The 21,743-nt window shown below is 31.2% G+C and overlaps 3 protein-coding genes across 3 annotated transcripts in view; all 3 read right to left on the bottom strand.

Annotated features, from left to right (window-relative positions):
* Positions 1 to 21,743, bottom strand: part of LOC115232919 (zinc finger protein 729-like) — an 80,580-nt gene that overhangs the window by 49,019 nt on the left and 9,818 nt on the right. The window lies entirely within an intron of this gene.
* LOC115232916 (zinc finger protein OZF-like) lies at positions 1,412 to 5,619 on the bottom strand. Its single transcript, XM_029803084.1, has 2 exons — positions 3,980 to 5,619; positions 1,412 to 3,332 (listed from the first exon to the last, which is right to left on the bottom strand). Exon 2 carries the CDS (start codon positions 3,275 to 3,277, stop codon positions 2,204 to 2,206), a length of 1,074 nt encoding a protein of 357 aa, XP_029658944.1. The 5' UTR covers positions 3,278 to 3,332; positions 3,980 to 5,619; the 3' UTR covers positions 1,412 to 2,203.
* LOC115232915 (zinc finger protein 2 homolog) lies at positions 18,381 to 21,734 on the bottom strand. Its single transcript, XM_029803083.1, has one exon. The coding sequence runs from the start codon at positions 19,578 to 19,580 to the stop codon at positions 18,459 to 18,461; it is 1,122 nt and encodes a 373-aa protein (XP_029658943.1). The 5' UTR covers positions 19,581 to 21,734; the 3' UTR covers positions 18,381 to 18,458.

Below are 21,743 nucleotides of genomic sequence, written 5' to 3'. Positions count from 1 at the left end.
GGAAGAGCGACCTTTTTGTGGCGAGGCAGATATCGCAGATATCGCAAGCGGTGCTGGTCACCTTGTTGGCCTTCAGCTCGGGATGCGTGCGTCTACAGTGTGCGGAAAGCTGTCAGAAGGCGTTGTAGGAAGAGCGACCTTTTTGTGGCGAGTACGCGGCCGCAGATATCGCAAGCGGTGCTGGTCACCTTGTTGGCCTTCAGCTCGGGATGCGTGCGTCTACAGTGTGCGGAAAGCTGTCGTCTAAGATAGAAGGCGTTGTTGCAGAGTTGACAAACGAATGGCTTTTCGCCCGAATGAATGTTATAGTGCTCTTGAAGATCGAGCTTCTTCCGGAAACGCTTGTCGCATTCGTTGCACTTGAATGGAAGATCTGCTTTGTCCATGTGTCGTGTCATATGAATGTGCAGAGCCGCTAAAACGGTGGTCTCGTAATCGCACTCTTTGCACATGTAACTCGGTAAGAAGTGCGTCTTCTCATGCCTCGTTAGGTCGCGAAACAGTCGAAATTTCTTGGGGCAGTGTTTGCAGGGGAGATCTCCTACCGTGTGACGCAACAAGTGCTTCTGATAGTTGCTCTTGTGCCGAAAAACTTTGTTACAGGTCTTGCAGAGAAACTCTAGCTCGGACTTTTCTTTCTTCACCTTCTTCAACGATGCAGTACGGCCGGTCATTGCTGAGGAGTTGCCTTTGCGACCACTTTTACGTACCGAATGCATCTTCATGTGCTTGCGAAGGCTCATACCAGTTCTGAAGACCCGGCCGCATTGAGCGCATGTATTCTTCCGCTTACCTTTGTGCTCGATCTCATGATTATCCAACAAGGATTGCGAGGCAAAGAAGACGCCGCAGAGCTTACAGTGATATGCCAAAGGTAGATCGTCGTCGTCATCCTCGTCGTTCACCTCTTGTTTTATAGCGTTTTGTTCAGGATTCGTTGAAACCACAGCCTCATCAGTCGTGTCCGCCGGTTCCTGGCACTTCAATGTGGATTTGGCAGGCTCGCCATTCTTCTTCACCAAGTCAAGCTTAGAGAACATTTCCATCGGGTAATATTCTTCGGGAAATGGTAGCTGGTTGTACCTGGAATTGAAAAATTCAGGGGGATATCAGTATCGAATACCCTTTTTGTGTCGCGACGATCTTTCTTTCATTGCCTCGTTACCTAGCAAATTATTTTATTCCTGTAAGCAAAATTGCCGACCAAACTTACAAGCTTTGTCAGTAATGTAAAGTGGAAACTCGATAAAAAAATTATCAGCATTATTTTGCTATACTTAATGAAAAAAGATGTACTATAATTAATATTTAATACATGTATACCTATATAAATATATATATATAAAAACACTTGAAATGTAAAAGAGAAAAAGCAATACGATGAAATAGGTTCAGATAGTTATATAATTCTGAACAACGCTTTTATTCATTATAATAATACATAATGCAGGAATATATTCCATACTAATCCGAAAAAAAATTATTGCCCCTCTTATTGCAATATTCTGTATACAGAATAAACATGTTACGTATTTTTTCTGTTACTTTTTTACTCAAAAATTATTTTATTAACATTTGATACAAAGTTCTTTTTGCACATTAAATCATCTTTTACATAAATTCATTAACTTTTTATAACAATTTATTTTTTGTACATCTTCAATTTTTTAAGAACAATTAATTTACAAATATGACATATGTTAGCAATAATAATTCCCCAAAAAACATTTGATTGAAATCAAATATGTAATCAATCATACAAATATACACACACTATTATACAATATAGTATTAAATTACAAGATGCCTATATGCAATTACTAATTGTCTCTATTTTATGTTTTCCTCTAATCTAAGGTTTGTTTTTGCGCTGCTCTTTTATTACTCACGTTTGAATAAAAAAGTGAGTAAAGAACAAAACACGCAATATTTTTTTTCTGCGCATGTATCATTAGAATAATTGCATAGGGACTGAGGAAAAATTTTAGAAAAATATGTTGGAAGAAAAAATTCCCTCAATCCGGATGACTTTAGAATAGAAGAAATCGACTAATATCGCTTCGTTTTAATTCACAGAATATGTTTGGATCCATACAAGTCTGATAATATCACCACGTTATAGTGTCTCTAACATAGGACACAATTGACATAGTACAATAGAAATTTAAACCATAGGAAGATTTGAACCATAAGACTATGTTGGCTACATGACCATCACGTTAACCATGTGTATTTTATTGTGAGCGTTTAGTAATCCTTTAGATACAAATGATTTACTACAATAACTACACTGATATGGTCTTTGACCTGTGTGATATCGTTTATGTATAACAAGGGTCGAGTGTTGCGTGAAGGATTTTCCACAGGTATCGCACGAATAAGGCTTCTCGCCGGTGTGGGTTCTCTTGTGCACAACCAACGTTGTTCTCTTGTGAAAAGCTTTGCCGCATACGTCGCAGATCAACGATTTTTCTCCGCCGTGGAGACGTAGATGATCTTGAAGGGATCCCTTAGACGAGACGGACTTACCACACAGATGACAATCGTATTTATTTTCGCCAGTGTGCGACTTAACGTGCACCACCAGCGAGTTCTTGTAAGCAAATGTCTTGCCGCAGAATTCGCATTGATGTTTCACAGGTTTGAAATTAGGATCGTGGATCTTCAAATGACGCACCAGAGTGTGATTGTTGGGAAACGACTTGTCGCAGGCGGTACATACGTGCTCCTTAGCGCCGTGCTTAACATTCATATGCCCGTGAAGCTCGGCGTTTGTAAAAAAGCCCTTGTTGCAGATCTCGCAGTGCCTCGTATACTTCTCGAAGTGACGTTTGTGATGAGTAGCTAATTGAGAGGCTTGCACGAACGCGCGACCGCACACGTCGCATACAAAGTTTCTCTCGTGAGTATGGATTCGTCTGTGCACCGCTAAAGTATTGGTCCTCTTGAAGGATTTGCCGCAAACGTCGCATTGATAGGGTCGAGCGTCACTATGCGCCACTAAATGACCTTCAAAGAGATTCTTTGATCTAAAAAGCTTCGTACATATGTTACACTCGTAAAATGTTTGATTGGTAGATTGCTTTTTTAGATTCGAATTACTTTGACAAATAATTTCTTCATTTGTAGTTTCTTCAAACTCCTCTTGCGTTAATGGATTCTGAATGTTCTCGGAAGAATCATGTTCCAAACTTACAGCCTTGTGAGACAAATTATATTTCTCTTGCTTTATATTTTCTTCTTGTTTAATGGAAATGGAAACCAACGCAGAATCCATACATTCATGTACAGATAGTTCATTTTTTACACACGTCTCTGCTGGCTTTTCATTTCTGAAAAGAAAATGAAAAATAATGACTATACATATAATATTTGATTTAAATTATTACAAAATATTTTTTAATTAAAAGATTTTTATTTATAACTTTATTTAAATTTAATATTATACATTTTTTCCTTTTAAATATATTAAATATATTTTCTTTAACAAAAGCTATATTTTTTGGCATATAAATAGTATATTTTGGCATATAATAAGTAAATGTATAAAATCATAATTTAACGGATTATACATGTTGAAAGAAGCACATATTTCGCTTTTGTTCCTTTAATCTCATATGTGTGTACAAGTATATAATTAATATTAGATAATTGTTATATACTTAAATTTATTTTTAAGATTCTCGGATGTTTTAACTATAATCAAGTTTTTTTTTCTATAAGACAATTTTAAGTTTTAAGTTGTAATTAAAGGTTCTATGTACAGAGTTAAATATACATATATGCACTTTTTATTAAAAATAAATAAATTATATATATATATATATATTCTCCACATATAAAATTTTAATAATTTCCTTTCATATTATATACATATATATTTTCTTCATTTAAAAAGATTTGCAAATGAAATGTGTGAAATAATACAGATAATACTAAACATTAAACCCTCATCCTCGAAATACAAAATAATGCGTACCTTTTAAGAACTGCAGTAAATCTTTATTATAATATTTGCAATCCGGGTGGAGTATTCTCATATTGGCGATCGTTCCATCATCAGCATATATCATTTATATATGAAGCCTTCACTACCAGTATTCAATATGTTTAACATGGAATTTTAATAAACTGTATGAATTTTGATAAACATATAAATAAAGAAGATATCTAATAATAAAGTCGCAATTACAAGAAAAAACCATATATATGACGTGTATTTATTATATATTTTTTATTTCTAGTATAGATTAATAGAAATTACAGCAAAATACATATAGCATCAATAGAGAAAGAACAATGATATGTAATATTAACAATTTTACAAAATTAAAAAAATAATACTGTAATATATATTTATATATATTGCTGCTTAAACGCAACCAAAATATAGCGCTCTAGTTTCCGATATTATCTATTCAATTCCAAAAACAAAAATTCTATATATATAATGTGAAATTACTGTAAATTTTATTTTATATCAAATAATAATTTTTCATAACATAAAAATAAAACAATATACTGTGATTTGCATTTATAAGTTTATTCTAGATATAATCTAGATCTATTATATTAACAGCCTAAACTGTAAAATAAAAAATTGTTCAATACATTTTCCCTAACAAATGTTCTGGCACATTTATTTTTTGTGACTTTATGCAAGTAAAAAAAAATTAAATAACAGCATAAATAACGATAATTATACGCTGTAAAACTTTCTTGGTTAATAAAAAACTTATGAGCAAAAGATGATATCAAACTACGCTGTAGTTATCGAGAACTAAGACTACAACCGATCCGAGCTCGGTGAAACGCATACTCCCTCCGTTTTTTGCCAATCTGCGGTTGGCAGCAGTCGGGAGTAAAAATAGAATGTTGGATAAAAAAATAATAATGTATTTGCAGGTATGTATATGTACGTATGACTTCTTATCTATGTTCTATTATATTTATATGAGAAATTAATTTGTATTTTTATTCAGTAAAAAATTATAATTGCGAATAATAAAACTGTTTCTAAATAAAATATAGAGAGCGTATATTTTGTTAAATTAAATTTACTTGTTAATACAATATATAAAATGAGTTTATTCACTAGATTCTTTACTATGTGCAGTTAATTCAATTTTTGTAATAAATATTGTTTAAAGTAAACAGAAAATATATTTATATATGTATATATTCACATTTTTTACGACTGCAAAATTCTCTAACAAATTTAAAATTATTTCTCAACTCAAATATTTATTGATCTTATCTAACAGCATCTGTCAGTCAATATTTGAAACACATTTTACAAAATAGGAATATATTTGTGTATAAAATAATTTTTAAGTTTTAATGTTATTTGCATAATGTGTTCATTTCTTTTTTTATAATTACTATCAGTCTCACATCTCTAATGAAAAATTAATTTATTGTACGTACACTTTGTTCGACAAAAATGTTTCCACAAATTGCACGGATTGAGTTCATCATTTGATAATTGAGATGATATATAACACACACAATTTATTTTCAGTTATAAAAAAAGATCTAATATATATGTATAAGATTTGCACTTATGCCCTTTTAACGTCATAACTATTATAACGTCATAATTATTATACTTAATTTTCAGTTACATAATAATATTTAAGATGCATTCATCATATCAGACAAATTAAATTGGAGATCAAAAGCCCACGCTTAATTAAATAGAAGTCGAAAAATGTTATATTCATTTACTCTCATTATGAGATTTTATATGCGAATTTAACGAACCCTGCTGTGTAAATCTTTTCTGACACACCTTACACTCATAAGGTCTCTCGCCAGTGTGCGTTCTCAGATGTACGATCAAGTACTTTCGTACACTGAACGCCTTGCCGCACACCTCGCAAACGTGCGGTTTCTCACCCGAGTGTATACGCATATGAATCTGCAGATACGTTTTGCTGCTCACTGATTTGCCGCATATTTCGCACGTGATCTGATTCTCGCCCGTGTGTATCTTAAGATGCACTTTTAACGCGGCCTTCCAGTAACTCTCGAAATTGCAGATATTGCATTTGTGTTTCTCTCTCTCGCCGTGGGACTTCATATGCATGTTGAGATAGGCTGCGCTCGCATACGCAATGTTACATATTTTACAAATAAACGGTTTCTCGCCGGTGTGCGTAAGCAAGTGACGTTCCAATGTCTGATTCGTATAGAAACCCTTGCCGCACATCTCGCAATGAGTCACGTATTCCTGATTGTGCTTTTTCTTGTGAAGACGCAGATCGTATCCGGAGACCTTTGAGATACCGCATATATCGCAGGTAAACCGTTTATTATGCTGTTTCAGATGGATCTTCAAGAATTCCTCAGTCTTGAAACATTTGCCGCATAAAACGCATTGAAATGGTTTCTCCTTCTGATGTGCCTTTATCAAATGTTTTCGTAGCTTCTCCTCATTCGCGAAGACCTTATCGCATTCCTCGCAACGATCCTCTGTCTTCGGATTCCTCTTGTGATCCTGTCTGTGTTTTAAAAACTGCAGCTTCTTGAGCATTTGCTTCCCACAAATTTCACACTCGTAGATCGTCGCACATTTGCGACTCGTCTCGTGTTCAGAAAATTGTTTTATAACATCTACTTTATCCGTTGCAGGCTCTTCCAGTTTATCGTTAGAATCATCAGCCGTATATTCGATCGTTTCCGTAACTATTTCTTGATGACCGATATGATATTCTTCCACGGTAGATATTTCGTCCTGATATCGCGCTAACTGTATATCTTGCAACTCGTCGATCGGTTCCAGCTTTGTGCTTTCTATGTCGATCACGATGCACCTGTAATAAATAATATTCGTCAACAACGCGTGAGGAAGTACGTGTATAGAATAAATACAGTCCTCTTAATACACAACCGATTTGCTTGAGCTAACACAGGCAAGACTCTTTTACACTCTTGATAAATCTTACAAAGAATGCACCTTATATACATTTCAAATCAATCGAGACTGTCAATCAACTGTGATTGTCACTGCTTTGATTTGATGATTCGTGATTACTTTTTGATTGACTGCACTGACTTTTGATTTCTATATCCTGAATCGATTAGTGCAATATGTTTCTCTCGAAACTATCTCTCAAGATATCAAATATTGCAACAATCTTTGAATTGTTTCAGAAAATTTTAGTCATGTATCATCACATACCTTTTTACAAGGCCAAATATTATAAACTTTTGTTTAATAAAATTTAAGTAAAAATTGTTTTTCTTTTTATATATTATACGTGCTTATCACACACTTTATACTCTTTATATCGAAATAATATTTGTTTACTCAATTCAAGTAATACACGATTCCTGTTGGTGTAATAATTTTATTAGACACTGCTATTATCCGAACATTGTTCGTATGTGATTTATGTGTTGACTAATTATTATACTAAAACTAAATTATAAAAACCCTGCTATTATTTAAAATTCTACTATATTGTAAAGATATATTTTTTCATTTTTCTATATATTTACAAAATTACAAACTTTATTTATTTCTACATTTGGATCAACTTTAAAGTAAATAAGCCAAGATAAGGAAAATAGAAAACATTATAAAAATTATAACGGAATAAAGAGTAAAGAACGTATATAGATAAATTTATTGGAATATATACATAATATACAATATTGCATTATATTGCATCCGCATTGAAAAAATGTGTTTTGATTATGTAATTAATATTCTGATTATACACAGAAAAGACAAATGTTCCTTAATCACAAGCAATGTATTAAATATAATAATATATGTGTGAAAATTTTAAGACTAAATCATGCAGATAAATATTACATTGAAAGATAATCAATAGAATAAATAAAAAAAGATATATTATATTAATAAAATTTAATAATTTCTTTATACTTTACAATGATAATCTTTCGCATGCTGCTTCTAAAAAGAAAAGAAGAAATAAAACAATTTTTAATTTTTAAAATATAACTCTTAATAACTAAGTTCATATTCTCATGCAGTTTGTCTTAAAACAGAAGGTTTAGTACTTGTATTATTATTATCAATTTATGCAATTATCGCAACTACATGGCACATATCAAATAACAAACACTGCAATAATAAAGTAAAATAATGAAAGTGTAATTGTGCTATTGAAATAATTCTTTTCATAATGAATTAGAGTTATATATATATATATAACAACACATAATATTATATGAAATGTCAATCAACACTTTGTATAAATATGAAGAGTTATTGTTATGAAAGGCGTTTGGTAACACATTTTTAAGAAAAGAGAAATAAAAAAAAAAGAAAGGAAAATCATTTAATATTCTCGTGTCTTCGAAGATGTGCACTAAGTGTGCCACGTTGAGTAAAACGTTTCTCACAGATTTTACACTTGTAAGGTTTCTCGCCGGTATGTGTCCGCCGATGTTTAATCAGATACTTTCTGGCGCTAAACGCTTTGCCACAAAACTCACAAATCTCTGGTTTCTCGCCAGTATGTATCCTAATATGAGTCTTCATGTACTGTCGTCTGATTAGCTTGCCACATACTTCGCATGCCACTTGACTTTCGCCAGTGTGAGTCCACATATGCTCTTTGTAACAGTAGCTATAAAATGTTTCGAAGTTACATATCTCGCATTTGTATTTTTTCCTCATCTCGGGCAGACTATGAATCTTCATGTGGCTACGAAGGTAAACTCGATTGCCGAAGGATTTATGACAGATCTCGCAAGTGCAGGGCTTCTCGTCGGTGTGCACGCTCATATGGGTCTTTAAGGTCGCTTTCAAATAGAAACCCTTATTACAAACCTTACAAAACTCCGTGAATTCCTTATTATGTCGCCTGATGTGAATCTTTAGATAATATTCCGACGTCAACTTCGCACCGCACACATGACAAATATGAGGCGCACCGTGCAACGTTTTATGCACATTCAAATATCTCTTCTTCTTGAATATCTTATGACACTCGTCGCATTCAATAGGACCCGCTAACAATTCCTTATTTTCTTGCCGATTTTTCTTGATTTTCGTGATTGTATCTTTCCATTCCTGCTTCTTCTGCGTATCTAGAGGATACTTGCATCGCATCCGACGATGCTTGATCAATTGTAGTTTTCTTGAAAATGTTTCTCCGCAAATGTCACACTCGTATTTCTTTTCTGCTTGACGTAACGCTTCCCGAGTTCTAAGTATCGATTGCTCCGTTCTATGTACTATCAAACTGGCCTCTGTATCGAAATCTTCGTTGCACGAATCACAATGATATGCGGCTATCTCTTGAACAAGAATAGTTTTGTCATCAATGTCTTGAAAAATAACGAAAGATGCACCTTGATCTTGCCTTTCTATAGCAACATTTTCCGGATGATTCTTGAACCTCCAATTTTGAGTTCTGAAAATAAAGAAAAAAATACGGATTATAAATATATAATCAGAAAGTAACTTAGTGCATTTCACTTTTATTTTAGTCATTCCACGCGATGCGTCAGATGATAGTCATTATTGCATTATCCAAAAAATATGGGATCATATAGGCAGGAGAAATATTATAATAAATTATAATTATAATTAATAATAATTAATCCGAATTATATCAAGAAAACAAATCGATAAAATTAATATTTAAGTTAAAAAATATATCTTAATTTTATACTCATAAAATCTTCAAGTGCAGTAAGAAATTTTAAACTGATATAAAATATTAGAATCTTATTACTTACTGTATAATGATTTCAGAGCTGCGTTCAGTAACACATTATGATTCAGATACTTCATCCCATGAAATAATTATAATACAAATCAAATTTGTGCAATGTAAAAAATATGCGCAAAAATCTGGGATAAATATAACTTTTAGTTTTATGTTATTTAATCTGAGATTCCTCATTTTTAAAAACATGTTTGCAAAGTAAAATTGCTAAAAATATGGTTTAACAGAACATCTTAAATACTCTTTTTTTTCCATATTGCAGAAAAACACATTAGATACATTATTTAAAAAACAAAGCTTTCTCTATGAGAAAGCAAAATCCAATATATTATTATATAAAAACTTAAATTAATTTATAAAAACTTCTTATATATTACATGGTTTTAAAAAAATTAAGGTAAATATCTCTTTTAAAGAATTAAAATAAGACTTTATTACTAAAAAATAACAGTAATATTTTTTTATTACTTACACAAAAGTAATATTTAATAGAGTATAGTACAAAATTAAAAATAAAATAAATTTTTGTTTTATGAATAATATTTCGCAAAAATATCAAGATATCACATCTCAAATATTGTAAACGTATAACAAAGCAGGCTATAATAATTAAAAATTATTAGATTTCGACAATCTCAATTATTTAATAGCACGGTATAAAAAAACTCTTTTTTGCAGATTTTTTTGTAAAAGCTTAGAGTTTTCTTGGTGTATCGTTAATGTTAAATAATATATGATATAATATAAAATACATATTCAAAAATAAAATCTCAAATTTTAGTTATTAAGAATTATTTAAAAAATGTAAGAGAGATTCCTATATAATAATAATACTATTTAACATCATTTATAAATTAATAGTACTATTTTTTATTTTATTACTATTACTATATAATTTAATAATATTATTGTTTCATATGTCTAAAGTAATATAATCAAATAAATTACACTTAAAAAAAAATTGAATAATTTTAACTTACACGATACGATCAATATAAAAATGCTTACAATTAATCATTTTTCACCAATAAACAGTCACTAAAGAAATCTCAATTTCTTTTAAAAGAAAATAAAACAATCGAAATAATTATTTATTGCCTATAGGGGTGGATAATTTCATGGAAGAGCATAATAAAAAATACATATTCTTATTATTATATAATAACTACTGCATTTTCTTTAGTTATTATTGTATTATAATAGCCTGTGTAACAGAACTTTATTTTCGTAGATTTTTTTTATAATCACGTATAATATTTTTCAATTTAAACAATATATATATAATAACTAAGGCACTAGAAATTTTAATTCCGACAGTTTCAAATATTGTTAAATAGATGTTTGTAACAATTAGGCAAGTATCACACTCTTTTTAGAAGTGCAATTAATTATTTATAGTACAATATATCATTACCGCCCGAACTTTTATGAGATGAAAAGGCGTATAACACATATATCGAATAATAAATAATTATCGACCTATAAGTTCACTCTCTCTCTCTTTTTCTAAACCGAAAAAATACTGTCACAATATAAAAAACTAAAAAGTTATGGACGGTTTATTGCGATCTGTATAAGGTCTCTTATTTTTTTGAATTTTTGAATGTAATGGACAAATTTCAAACACATTATAAACAGATTCACAAAAATTATTTATTTACTGCTTCGCAATTTGTTTTTTATAAAATATATTTTATATTTATTATTTCATCTATAAGATAATATATGTGCTCCAATATTTTTCTGATAAAACTTTTAAAAAGACGCGATTTGATTAAATCTCATAAAATCAATTTTTAATGAAGATTGCACATGTATATATATTATATATATATTTGCAAAACATTTCGTTTTTCAATGATTTTTTCATCATAATTCATTCGCAAATTACAATAATCTGCATTATTAATAAACAGCATTATTTTGTGATTTCTTCGAAGCAGATCTTATGTGTAAACTGTTATAACAATATCATCTGTCAGACTTTTCAAGGGATAATTATCCTAACTCGATAAGGTGTCCCTTCATTTTTAACCGATTAGATTTGTGTTGCAAGCATATTTCGTCTAATTTAACATGGTTTAAAAAGTATTACTACAAAAGCGAACCTGTGTGTTATAATTTGTATCAAATTTACAAAAGAAACTGTGATATAAATAAAAATTATATATAATAAATAAAAATTTATAAAAAATTGAGTTAAAGTTACACAGAAATATTACAATGTATATCTAAATATATCTAAAAATTTTTTTTGAGTTATAAAATATATAAAATACGTATTAAATTATATTAACATAAAAAATATCTCCAAAGAAAAATCCAAAAACAAACTTTATAAAAACTAAATGATTATGTAGAGTATATAAAATTATTCAGGTTATATAAATTATTAATGACTAAGAAAAGTAGCTTAAGTTTTCAATCTCAAAAAATTTATTATATTATTGAAAAAATAATCAATCTGTTTCAAGATACAATGATCCTAAGATATCACAGTTTCCTCTAGCTTGTAACATTCAAAGCATACCGATATGTTCATGCAAGTTCAAGCATTTAAGCTATTTTTTCATCATATTTCACGTAAGTATTATTTATATTAATCAAATATAAAAAATCAACTAAATATAAGAGAGCTTAATTATATAAAAAGATATGGAATCTATCGTTGTCATTAGTTCTAACTGGGCAACATTATAGTGACAGTATCAAGAGACAAAGAATCTTGTTGCTGTTGCAGTTCGTCTTGCTGTTGCACACTCTGCTGTTGCTGTTCCTGGTCCTGTTGTTGTCTCGCGCTTTGTTTCGCATGCGTTTTTAGATGCGAGTTCAGCATCGTTTTAGAAGCGAACGATTTGTGACAGCAAGTACAGGGATAAGGTCGATCGCCCGTATGACCCCGTAAATGTACTACCAAGGTAGTCCGTTGTGTGAACCTTTTATAGCAGTGTGTGCACTGATGCGGTTTCTCACCAGTGTGCGTGCGACGATGCACACTCAGATAGTTTTGCGAAATGAAGCCCTTGCCGCAGACATCACAGATATGCGGCTTCTCGCCAGTGTGTTTGCGCAAATGCACTGCCAGATAAGTCTTGCTGGATACCGACTTCTCGCATATCGGGCATATGTATTCATTTTGTGGACCGACGTTGCCGTGTGTCTTCATGTGCACCAATAGCACTTGCTTCCGGGAGAAACGCTTGTTGCATAACTCGCAATGGTGCTTCCTCTGCGGCGGCACGTAGTCTGGTTGATGCAGTTTCGCGTGCAGTCGTAAACCCTGACGATAGCGAAAAGTGGCGTTGCACACATCGCACTGAAACGGCTTGTCGTCTCGCATGTGCGATGACAGATGTACCTGACAGTTGCTCTTACTTTGGAAATGCTCACCACACACCTCGCATTGGTATTTATACGCATCGGACGTGTACATTTGATGGTCGATCAGGCTCTCCCTAGGCGAAGTCACGTAGCCGCCATCATCGCAACTATAATACTCCTCATGTTGTTCCTTTTGGTGCTCTCGCAGCTCCGGCATCGTCGAGAAGCTGTATCCACAATTCTCGCAGACTAATTGCTCGTCCTGCGACTGCTCTCGTTCCTCTGAATAAGACTCGTGCGTTTCTAGATGTAAAGTAAGAGCTTGATCGGAGGTGAAACTATCGCCGCAGAACTCGCACTGCATAACGCTTTCGTCAACGAATATATCCGTCGTCTCCATCTTCGTTACGTTTAATGAGTCCGCTATCAGTAACTGCGTGTGGCCCTGGACAAAGACGTGCTTGACTTCATCGGGCCTGCACTGCTGCCGATCCTTGGGCAGCATCGTGAGTTTTGACACAAAATATCTGCAAAGAAGACAGACACAAACGGGAGTCAATCAAACGTGCTCGTTCCTCGCCGCCTTTTCGTTCTTTATCGTTGCCTTAACGAGGTAAGCGAGATATTTACAGGGACGATCTGCTGGACACTCGTGCTCGTTTGTATGAAAGTTGGGTAGTCAATAAAGCGCTTCTTACTAGTGATATTTCTAGCATTTTCTTTATTACGTAGCCACCTCCTACCCTCTACCTTTTCTTACTGATGTCTTATCGCTTAAACAATGCTTATTCGCGAGCGAACACCGTCGTTTGCTGTTGCACTAATTGTTGTACTAGCTCGTTTATGCGATTTTTTATAGCATAATTCACGACTACAAAATACAGCGAATTATATTCTACATTCACTTAATGCTAAGATAGATTTATCGTGTTTATGTCGTATTAATTGATAAAATGTGGGCACATCTTTACAATATTAATCTGTTATCACGTACTATATCCTATAAGTGCACAATTTTATTTTATAATTATTGCTTACAGTATATATAGAATATTGTATCGTGTACAAACCATAAATTCCTGTGACAATCTTGATTCTTTTTTGTAGTAAAAATTTGACAAGAAATACTTGTTGTAACTTTGTAATTTAGAACGTTAAATATCCTTGTAAACATGATCTAAATCAAAATTTTGTGGAATTAATTCAATTAGAATTGTGTGAAAATTATATATATGCTGGTATCCAACTATAGAAAAATTTATTTTAACCAACTTTTGGATTTTCAATTATTTATCATCCATAATATATTTAATATATAATTTACTTATTAATTCAGCTACTAGCATGATCGACAAAATATCCAATAACATAAAAACATCCCATATAATACGATCATATAAATATAACTTCATTTTCTTCGCATTTATTTTATACAATTTAATCATAACTCTATGTATATAATAAATATTATTATTAATATACTTATTAATATTCTATAATTATAATAAACTATGTGAAAGTGCTTGTCTTCTTTTTTATCTAGAAAAGGGAACAAAGAATCAATTAACTTTAATTAGTATTGATGGTAACGGCGCTTTCATAATGCGTAAAATAAATTTTATCCTTTAACACGTGTGTCTTTTATACCAATTAAGTATAACTAATAGTTTATACAGCACCAATGGTAATCTAAATTATAGATTAAAGAATATCAAGCTTAAATAATCGATTGCTATAGACAAAATAATGGAAAAGTATTATCGACATTTATATTTCTTCGACCGTAACTTTATATAGATTACATAAAATATTAAAGAACCAATATATAAACAAAATTACAATTTTAAAATTAAATGTTTTAACTCTCACAACTTTTTTTCTAACTTTTCTCTACTTTCTACAATTTCAAATAATTTAAGGGAAAAAACAGATAATTTATTTTTGAATTAAATATACGACTTTTGTTATAAAAATAAAATTTTGTTATAGAAAATCTGATAAAAAGCAGAAATGTCCAACTGCAACTAAATAGTAGCAATATACATGTTTATACTTGTTTGCAGAAAAATGTAGTTTACAATATTACATTAACAGAAAAGATACATTTATAAGACAAGTTCATGAGAATCTTTGCAAAAAAATTATTAAATATTGCCATTTACTTTATCTGCAATTTTATTTTTAAATTATGAATAATTTCTGCGACTAATTCTAAATATTTTTAAGCATCTTCATACTTACATTTCACATTTATATAATTAACATTACGAGTTCTCATTAATTCTACCCTGTCTTTCTATATCAGTTCTATATTAATCAAAGGCACCTGAATTCAGTTTTATGTTTACATTAAATAGAATATTAATTGCTGTATTTATTTTATATACTAGTAAATTATCAACGGTTTAACATAATTAAAAATTTAATCTCATTTACAAAGTACAAAAATAATTAGTAATTTATTATTTTTTTCCAACATATTGTTTTATTTAATTTTATTTAGTTTAGCTTTTCACATATAATGAATAAAAAAATTTAGAAAATTTATGACTTTTAGGCACTTTTTTTGCATTTGATTGTGGCGCAGGTACTTTGCTTACTCGAAACTAAATGATATACATTAACTTTATATATAGAATAGAAATTCCGCGTTCCACATTCATTAATATATTAACATTATTCTAAATATTTTGTATAATGTACAAACAATATCACAGTGATGACAACATTTATGATTATAGAATATAACTGTTAACTTGTTTTTATCGTGACTTTAATTCAATTATTAAATATATGTTATCCGAAACTATATAAAGTTTAGATCATGTTAGATGTGTTTATAAAAAATTAATTTACGTATTTCAATGCACTTGTCATATTATATCTAGTTACTTATTATACTACGATAGTAACTCGAGTAATAGTAATTTTAGGCACTTAGACATCAACACTCTAATACAATTTTTATAAAAAGCGACCAATTTCAAACAGAAATTATTATTTTAATTGAAACATGTTTAATTTCGCAAAAAACTTATACTTTTAAAAAGTTACATATAGTCACCAGTTTAGCAATCATTAGAATTTGTTTTAAATACACAAATATTATTTTATTTTTATAAATCTTTTCCTTTTTCAAAAAATCTTTTTATTGTATTAGATCTAATATCAAGTGTAAGTTTATATATATATATATAATTAAAATTAATTTTTATAAGTTTTATTATATAAAATAAATTTTACAGTGTTGTCTTTTAGAGTGTTGATGAAAAATTAAGCTTTGAGATCAAACAAGATTCTTGATATCGTTTTTTTTTTTCAATTTATTATTTTTTTCCAACATATTGTTTTATTTAATTTTATTTAGTTTAGCTTTTCACATATAATGAATAAAAAAATTTAGAAAATTTATGACTTTTAGGCACTTTTTTTGCATTTGATTGTGGCGCAGGTACTTTACTTACTCGAAACTAAATGATATACATTAACTTTATATATAGAATAGAAATTCCGCGTTCCACATTCATTAATATATTAACATTATTCTAAATATTTTGTATAATGTACAAACAATATCACAGTGATGACAACATTTATGATTATAGAATATAACTGTTAACTTGTTTTTATCGTGACTTTAATTCAATTATTAAATATATGTTATCCGAAACTATATAAAGTTTAGATCATGTTAGATGTGTTTATAAAAAATTAATTTACGTATTTCAATGCACTTGTCATATTATATCTAGTTACTTATTATACTACGATAGTAACTCGAGTAATAGTAATTTTAGGCACTTAGACATCAACACTCTAATACAATTTTTATAAAAAGCGACCAATTTCAAACAGAAATTATTATTTTAATTGAAACATGTTTAATTTCGCAAAAAACTTATACTTTTAAAAAGTTACATATAGTCACCAGTTTAGCAATCATTAGAATTTGTTTTAAATACACAAATATTATTTTATTTTTATAAATCTTTTCCTTTTTCAAAAAATCTTTTTATTGTATTAGATTTAATATCAAGTGTAAGTTTATATTAGCAATATACATGTTTATACTTGTTTGCAGAAAAATGTAGTTTACAATATTACATTAACAGAAAAGATACATTTATAAGACAAGTTCATGAGAATCTTTGCAAAAAAATTATTAAATATTGCCATTTACTTTATCTGCAATTTTATTTTTAAATTATGAATAATTTCTGCGACTAATTCTAAATATTTTTAAGCATCTTCATACTTACATTTCACATTTATATAATTAACATTACGAGTTCTCATTAATTCTACCCTGTCTTTCTATATTAGTTCTATATTAATCAAAGGCACCTGAATTCAGTTTTATGTTTACATTAAATAGAATATTAATTGCTGTATTTATTTTATATACTAGTAAATTATCAACGGTTTAACATAATTAAAAATTTAATCTCATTTACAAAGTACAAAAATAATTAGTAATTTATTATTTTTTTCCAACATATTGTTTTATTTAATTTTATTTAGTTTAGCTTTTCACATATAATGAATAAAAAAATTTAGAAAATTTATGACTTTTAGGCACTTTTTTTGCATTTGATTGTGGCGCAGGTACTTTACTTACTCGAAACTAAATGATATACATTAACTTTATATATAGAATAGAAATTCCGCGTTCCACATTCATTAATATATTAACATTATTCTAAATATTTTGTATAATGTACAAACAATATCACAGTGATGACAACATTTATGATTATAGAATATAACTGTTAACTTGTTTTTATCGTGACTTTAATTCAATTATTAAATATATGTTATCCGAAACTATATAAAGTTTAGATCATGTTAGATGTGTTTATAAAAAATTAATTTACGTATTTCAATGCACTTGTCATATTATATCTAGTTACTTATTATACTACGATAGTAACTCGAGTAATAGTAATTTTAGGCACTTAGACATCAACACTCTAATACAATTTTTATAAAAAGCGACCAATTTCAAACAGAAATTATTATTTTAATTGAAACATGTTTAATTTCGCAAAAAACTTATACTTTTAAAAAGTTACATATAGTCACCAGTTTAGCAATCATTAGAATTTGTTTTAAATACACAAATATTATTTTATTTTTATAAATCTTTTCCTTTTTCAAAAAATCTTTTTATTGTATTAGATCTAATATCAAGTGTAAGTTTATATATATATATATAATTAAAATTAATTTTTATAAGTTTTATTATATAAAATAAATTTTACAGTGTTGTCTTTTAGAGTGTTGATGAAAAATTAAGCTTTGAGATCAAACAAGATTCTTGATATCGTTTTTTTTTTCTTTTTCTTAGAATGTTTACCATCGAAAGTTGCGTCTTGAATTTAATCGCGCACAGTAACAGATCTCGTTATACTGATCAATTGACAAATCTCAGTGCTTCTTCATATGATTAAGCATAATCGTTCGCGTGACAAATCCTTTTCCGCACAGCGTACAGGTGTACGGGCGTTCTCCCGTGTGATACCGACGATGTACAGTGAGTGTCGATGCCTGCGTAAACGATTTGCCGCACATGGCACAGAGATACGGCCTCTCGCCGGTATGGATGCGTTGATGGACCACGTAATACTTGCGATGCGTGAAGCCCTTGCCGCATACATCGCAGACCAGCGGTCTCGACCTGTGCACCGCCTTATGCGTGGTCAGGGACTCGGCAGTAGTGAATTGCTTGGAGCACGAGTCGCAGGGATAAGAAGTCATGGACTTTGCGGGGATTACGGGACTGCCAAGATTGCCTATTACGGGATCGACGACGGACGATACCGCGTTTGTACCGATGATCCTACCGTCGTTGTTACTCGCCGGCAGCGGTCGATGTGTTTTCGCGTGATGATTGTACAAGTTGCGCGTCTCGAAGCGCATCAAGCATCTCGGACAGGAGTAAGGTTTCTCCTGACCGATCTCCTGATGCATCCTCCGATGACGTTCCAACAGTGTGCGATATCGAAAACTGGCCTGGCAGAGATCGCAGGCGAACGTTTTCTCCATATTATTACCGGTCGACGCAAGATTGGCAGAGGTCGACGCGCACGAGGTGACGGAGGACGCGGAATGCGTAACCTCGTGCATTTTCAGATGGCTCAAGGCAACGAAAGTCCGCGAGCAGACGGCGCAGGAGTACCTCGGCTGATTCTCGATATTGTGCTCGAACTCTGGGCGCGCAACGTGACTCGTTCGCATGTGATAGTTTAGCTTAAGAGCGCTTCGAAACTCTAGACCACACGTGGGACACGGATAGGATTCGGTGAGGATCTGTACCTGATCGAGCAGGGACTGTTCTGGGCACATGGACTGAAAATGCGGGGGAAGTAATGTCGACGATAGCATCGACGATTGGTTTGAGAATATGGAGTTGGTCTGCAGAAGATTACAATTGACGGATATGCCGACCTCCCCGATCTCGGGCGAGGGCGAGAGAATCTGACGCAGCATCCCTGACAATCCGCCAAAGGTCTCGCCTCCTTCCCTGAAATTGACAAAACCCAAGGACATTGCAACGGAGAACGACACCCGTGGGCGCACACACAATTTTGTCTTTTGAGATTCTGCTCTTTGTGATTATTACAATATATCTTGCATACAGGCGGTGAGATAAGAGAAAGAAAAAGAGACAGGACAGAAAGATAGATCTTATGCTTATGTGAGTGCTGCAATGTGGCCGGTGCAAGGTGCTTGGGCATTGCTGATATCCCTCGAGATGCAGCGATAATGATGTGTTTACAAGAGCGTACGTGCGAATCGAGAAAGTCGTCGTGATTTGTCGTCAAGTCAAACAGCTTTGGAAGTTTCATCACTCATTATATATAATAATATCCATCAAGAGCTTTCCGAATTTTTATATAAAAGTCTTATATAATATTTAACTACTATTATAGATGAATAATATATAGAGAATATACTTGTAAGCATATTATCTCTTACTAGTTTTATATTCATTAATAATTAATATACCGTTAGAATTATAAATAATTAGAGAAATAGTATACATGTGTATAACATAAAAACTGTATATTAGGTATTTCCTAACGATAGCAGAAAGAAAAAGTAAAGATTAAGCCATAAAACTTGGCAAAAGAGTTCGAGAAAAGCAAATTTTTACTTAAGAAATTCACTCTGAGACTGAAATAGAAAATATTAAAACGCAAATAAATTAGTTACAGAAAAATCTCACCTTTATAATTAATCCGTTACGGTGAGAGAGGCATCTTCTTCTCATTTGCACAGAATAAAACAGCGTATGACTTTTTACACATACACACATATATACTTACATTCAACACATTAAGTGTTTAATATATCACAGAATGTTATATTACATAGAATGAATTAAAAATGCAGTTAAACGCTGCAAATAAAAGATGAGGAAGAAAATCAAATATATTATTCAGTACTTTACAGCAAAAAATGACAACTTATAAAAGCTTGATGTGATAAAAATATAAGTGAAAAGTGTTATGCGGCATCAAACTTTCATATGTCAGATATTTACTATACTCAGAACTGAATAGTACGATTTTCTTCACAAAGATTAAAAAACCCATTATATAAAATGACATATTCAGAATATGTCCAGAAAAGTATCAAATATTGCAGCCAATTCAAAAGGCGCATAGAAATATTTAATAAACTATATATATTCCCGCGTATAAAATTTTATTTCGAACGCGAAAAAACCGGCGCAACTATAGAGTGCAAGCCTGGCCATTAAAAAAAAAAAAAAACCTTCCATATTCATAATCGCGGTGTAATCTTTCTCGCACTTATGTGGAAGCGCGCGAAACAATAAGCGCATTCCATACAATGTGCCTGATAAAATCTATAATTCATATAATAGCTTTGCATCTCGAGATGCGCAAAAAAAATTCGTTCAACACTAAAATAGCATTGCTTAAACTCATCGCGAACAACGAGATGCAAATTCGCGTACCGATGCTACTGTTACAAGTGCACAATGTTTCATTTTGCATATAAGAAACACACAAAAATCCATGTATAAAATACAGAATGTAAAATGTACAAAAAAGAATGATACTCGCCTTTGTATAATCCTCTTGACTCGACGCAGTCTCTTAACGGATGATTTTTTTTTTCTTTCATTTCGCAGAATCTTCTAATTGGAAAACTTATGATCCTTGATCTTCTTCAACATTGAGGTTCATTCTTAACCGATTATCTTATCGGTTATAACTACACTATTTCGCAATTACTTTATCGTTCGAAGATTGTATACCGGACACACGCAAAATTTTACTAACGATCTCGTGGGATGCGTATTTTTATGTTGATTAAACGGACGGTAACTCTTAAGATTAATCGCAACACTAATATATAATAATACAGAGTCCTGGCAATATCGTAAAGCGCAGGCATCGGAAAGCACGAAGATATAAATCAGAAATGGTAGGTAGGTAGGTATACGTTGCATCAATTGAAATATCTATCGTCTGTGATTTTTGAATTGGCCGAATATCGGTCATTTAGTGCGGCATTTAGTGCCATCACGTAAGCGTGGGAATATTAATATCGACAACATGTAAACATTTGATTTCTTGGTGGACAGAGAGATTAAACTGATTCCCCATAAATAGTTACTGCTGTGAGAACAAGGAAATAATTTTTTTTTTCGCATGACGTGTGTGTATATATATATATATA

The sequence above is a fragment of the Formica exsecta genome, unplaced genomic scaffold (genome assembly GCF_003651465.1).
Source record: "Formica exsecta isolate Colony F162 unplaced genomic scaffold, ASM365146v1 scaffold1510, whole genome shotgun sequence".
NCBI lineage: Eukaryota > Metazoa > Arthropoda > Insecta > Hymenoptera > Formicidae > Formica > Formica exsecta.
Note: the sequence above shows the minus strand (reverse complement) of the source record. Positions and strands in the feature narration are given on the sequence as shown.

Coding starts and splice junctions, on each gene's coding strand:
- LOC115232915 (XM_029803083.1), bottom strand. CDS start 19,580: ATGTCCTTGGGTTTTGTCAATTTCAGGGAAGGAGGCGAGACCTTTGGC.
- LOC115232916 (XM_029803084.1), bottom strand. CDS start 3,277: ATGGATTCTGCGTTGGTTTCCATTTCCATTAAACAAGAAGAAAATATA.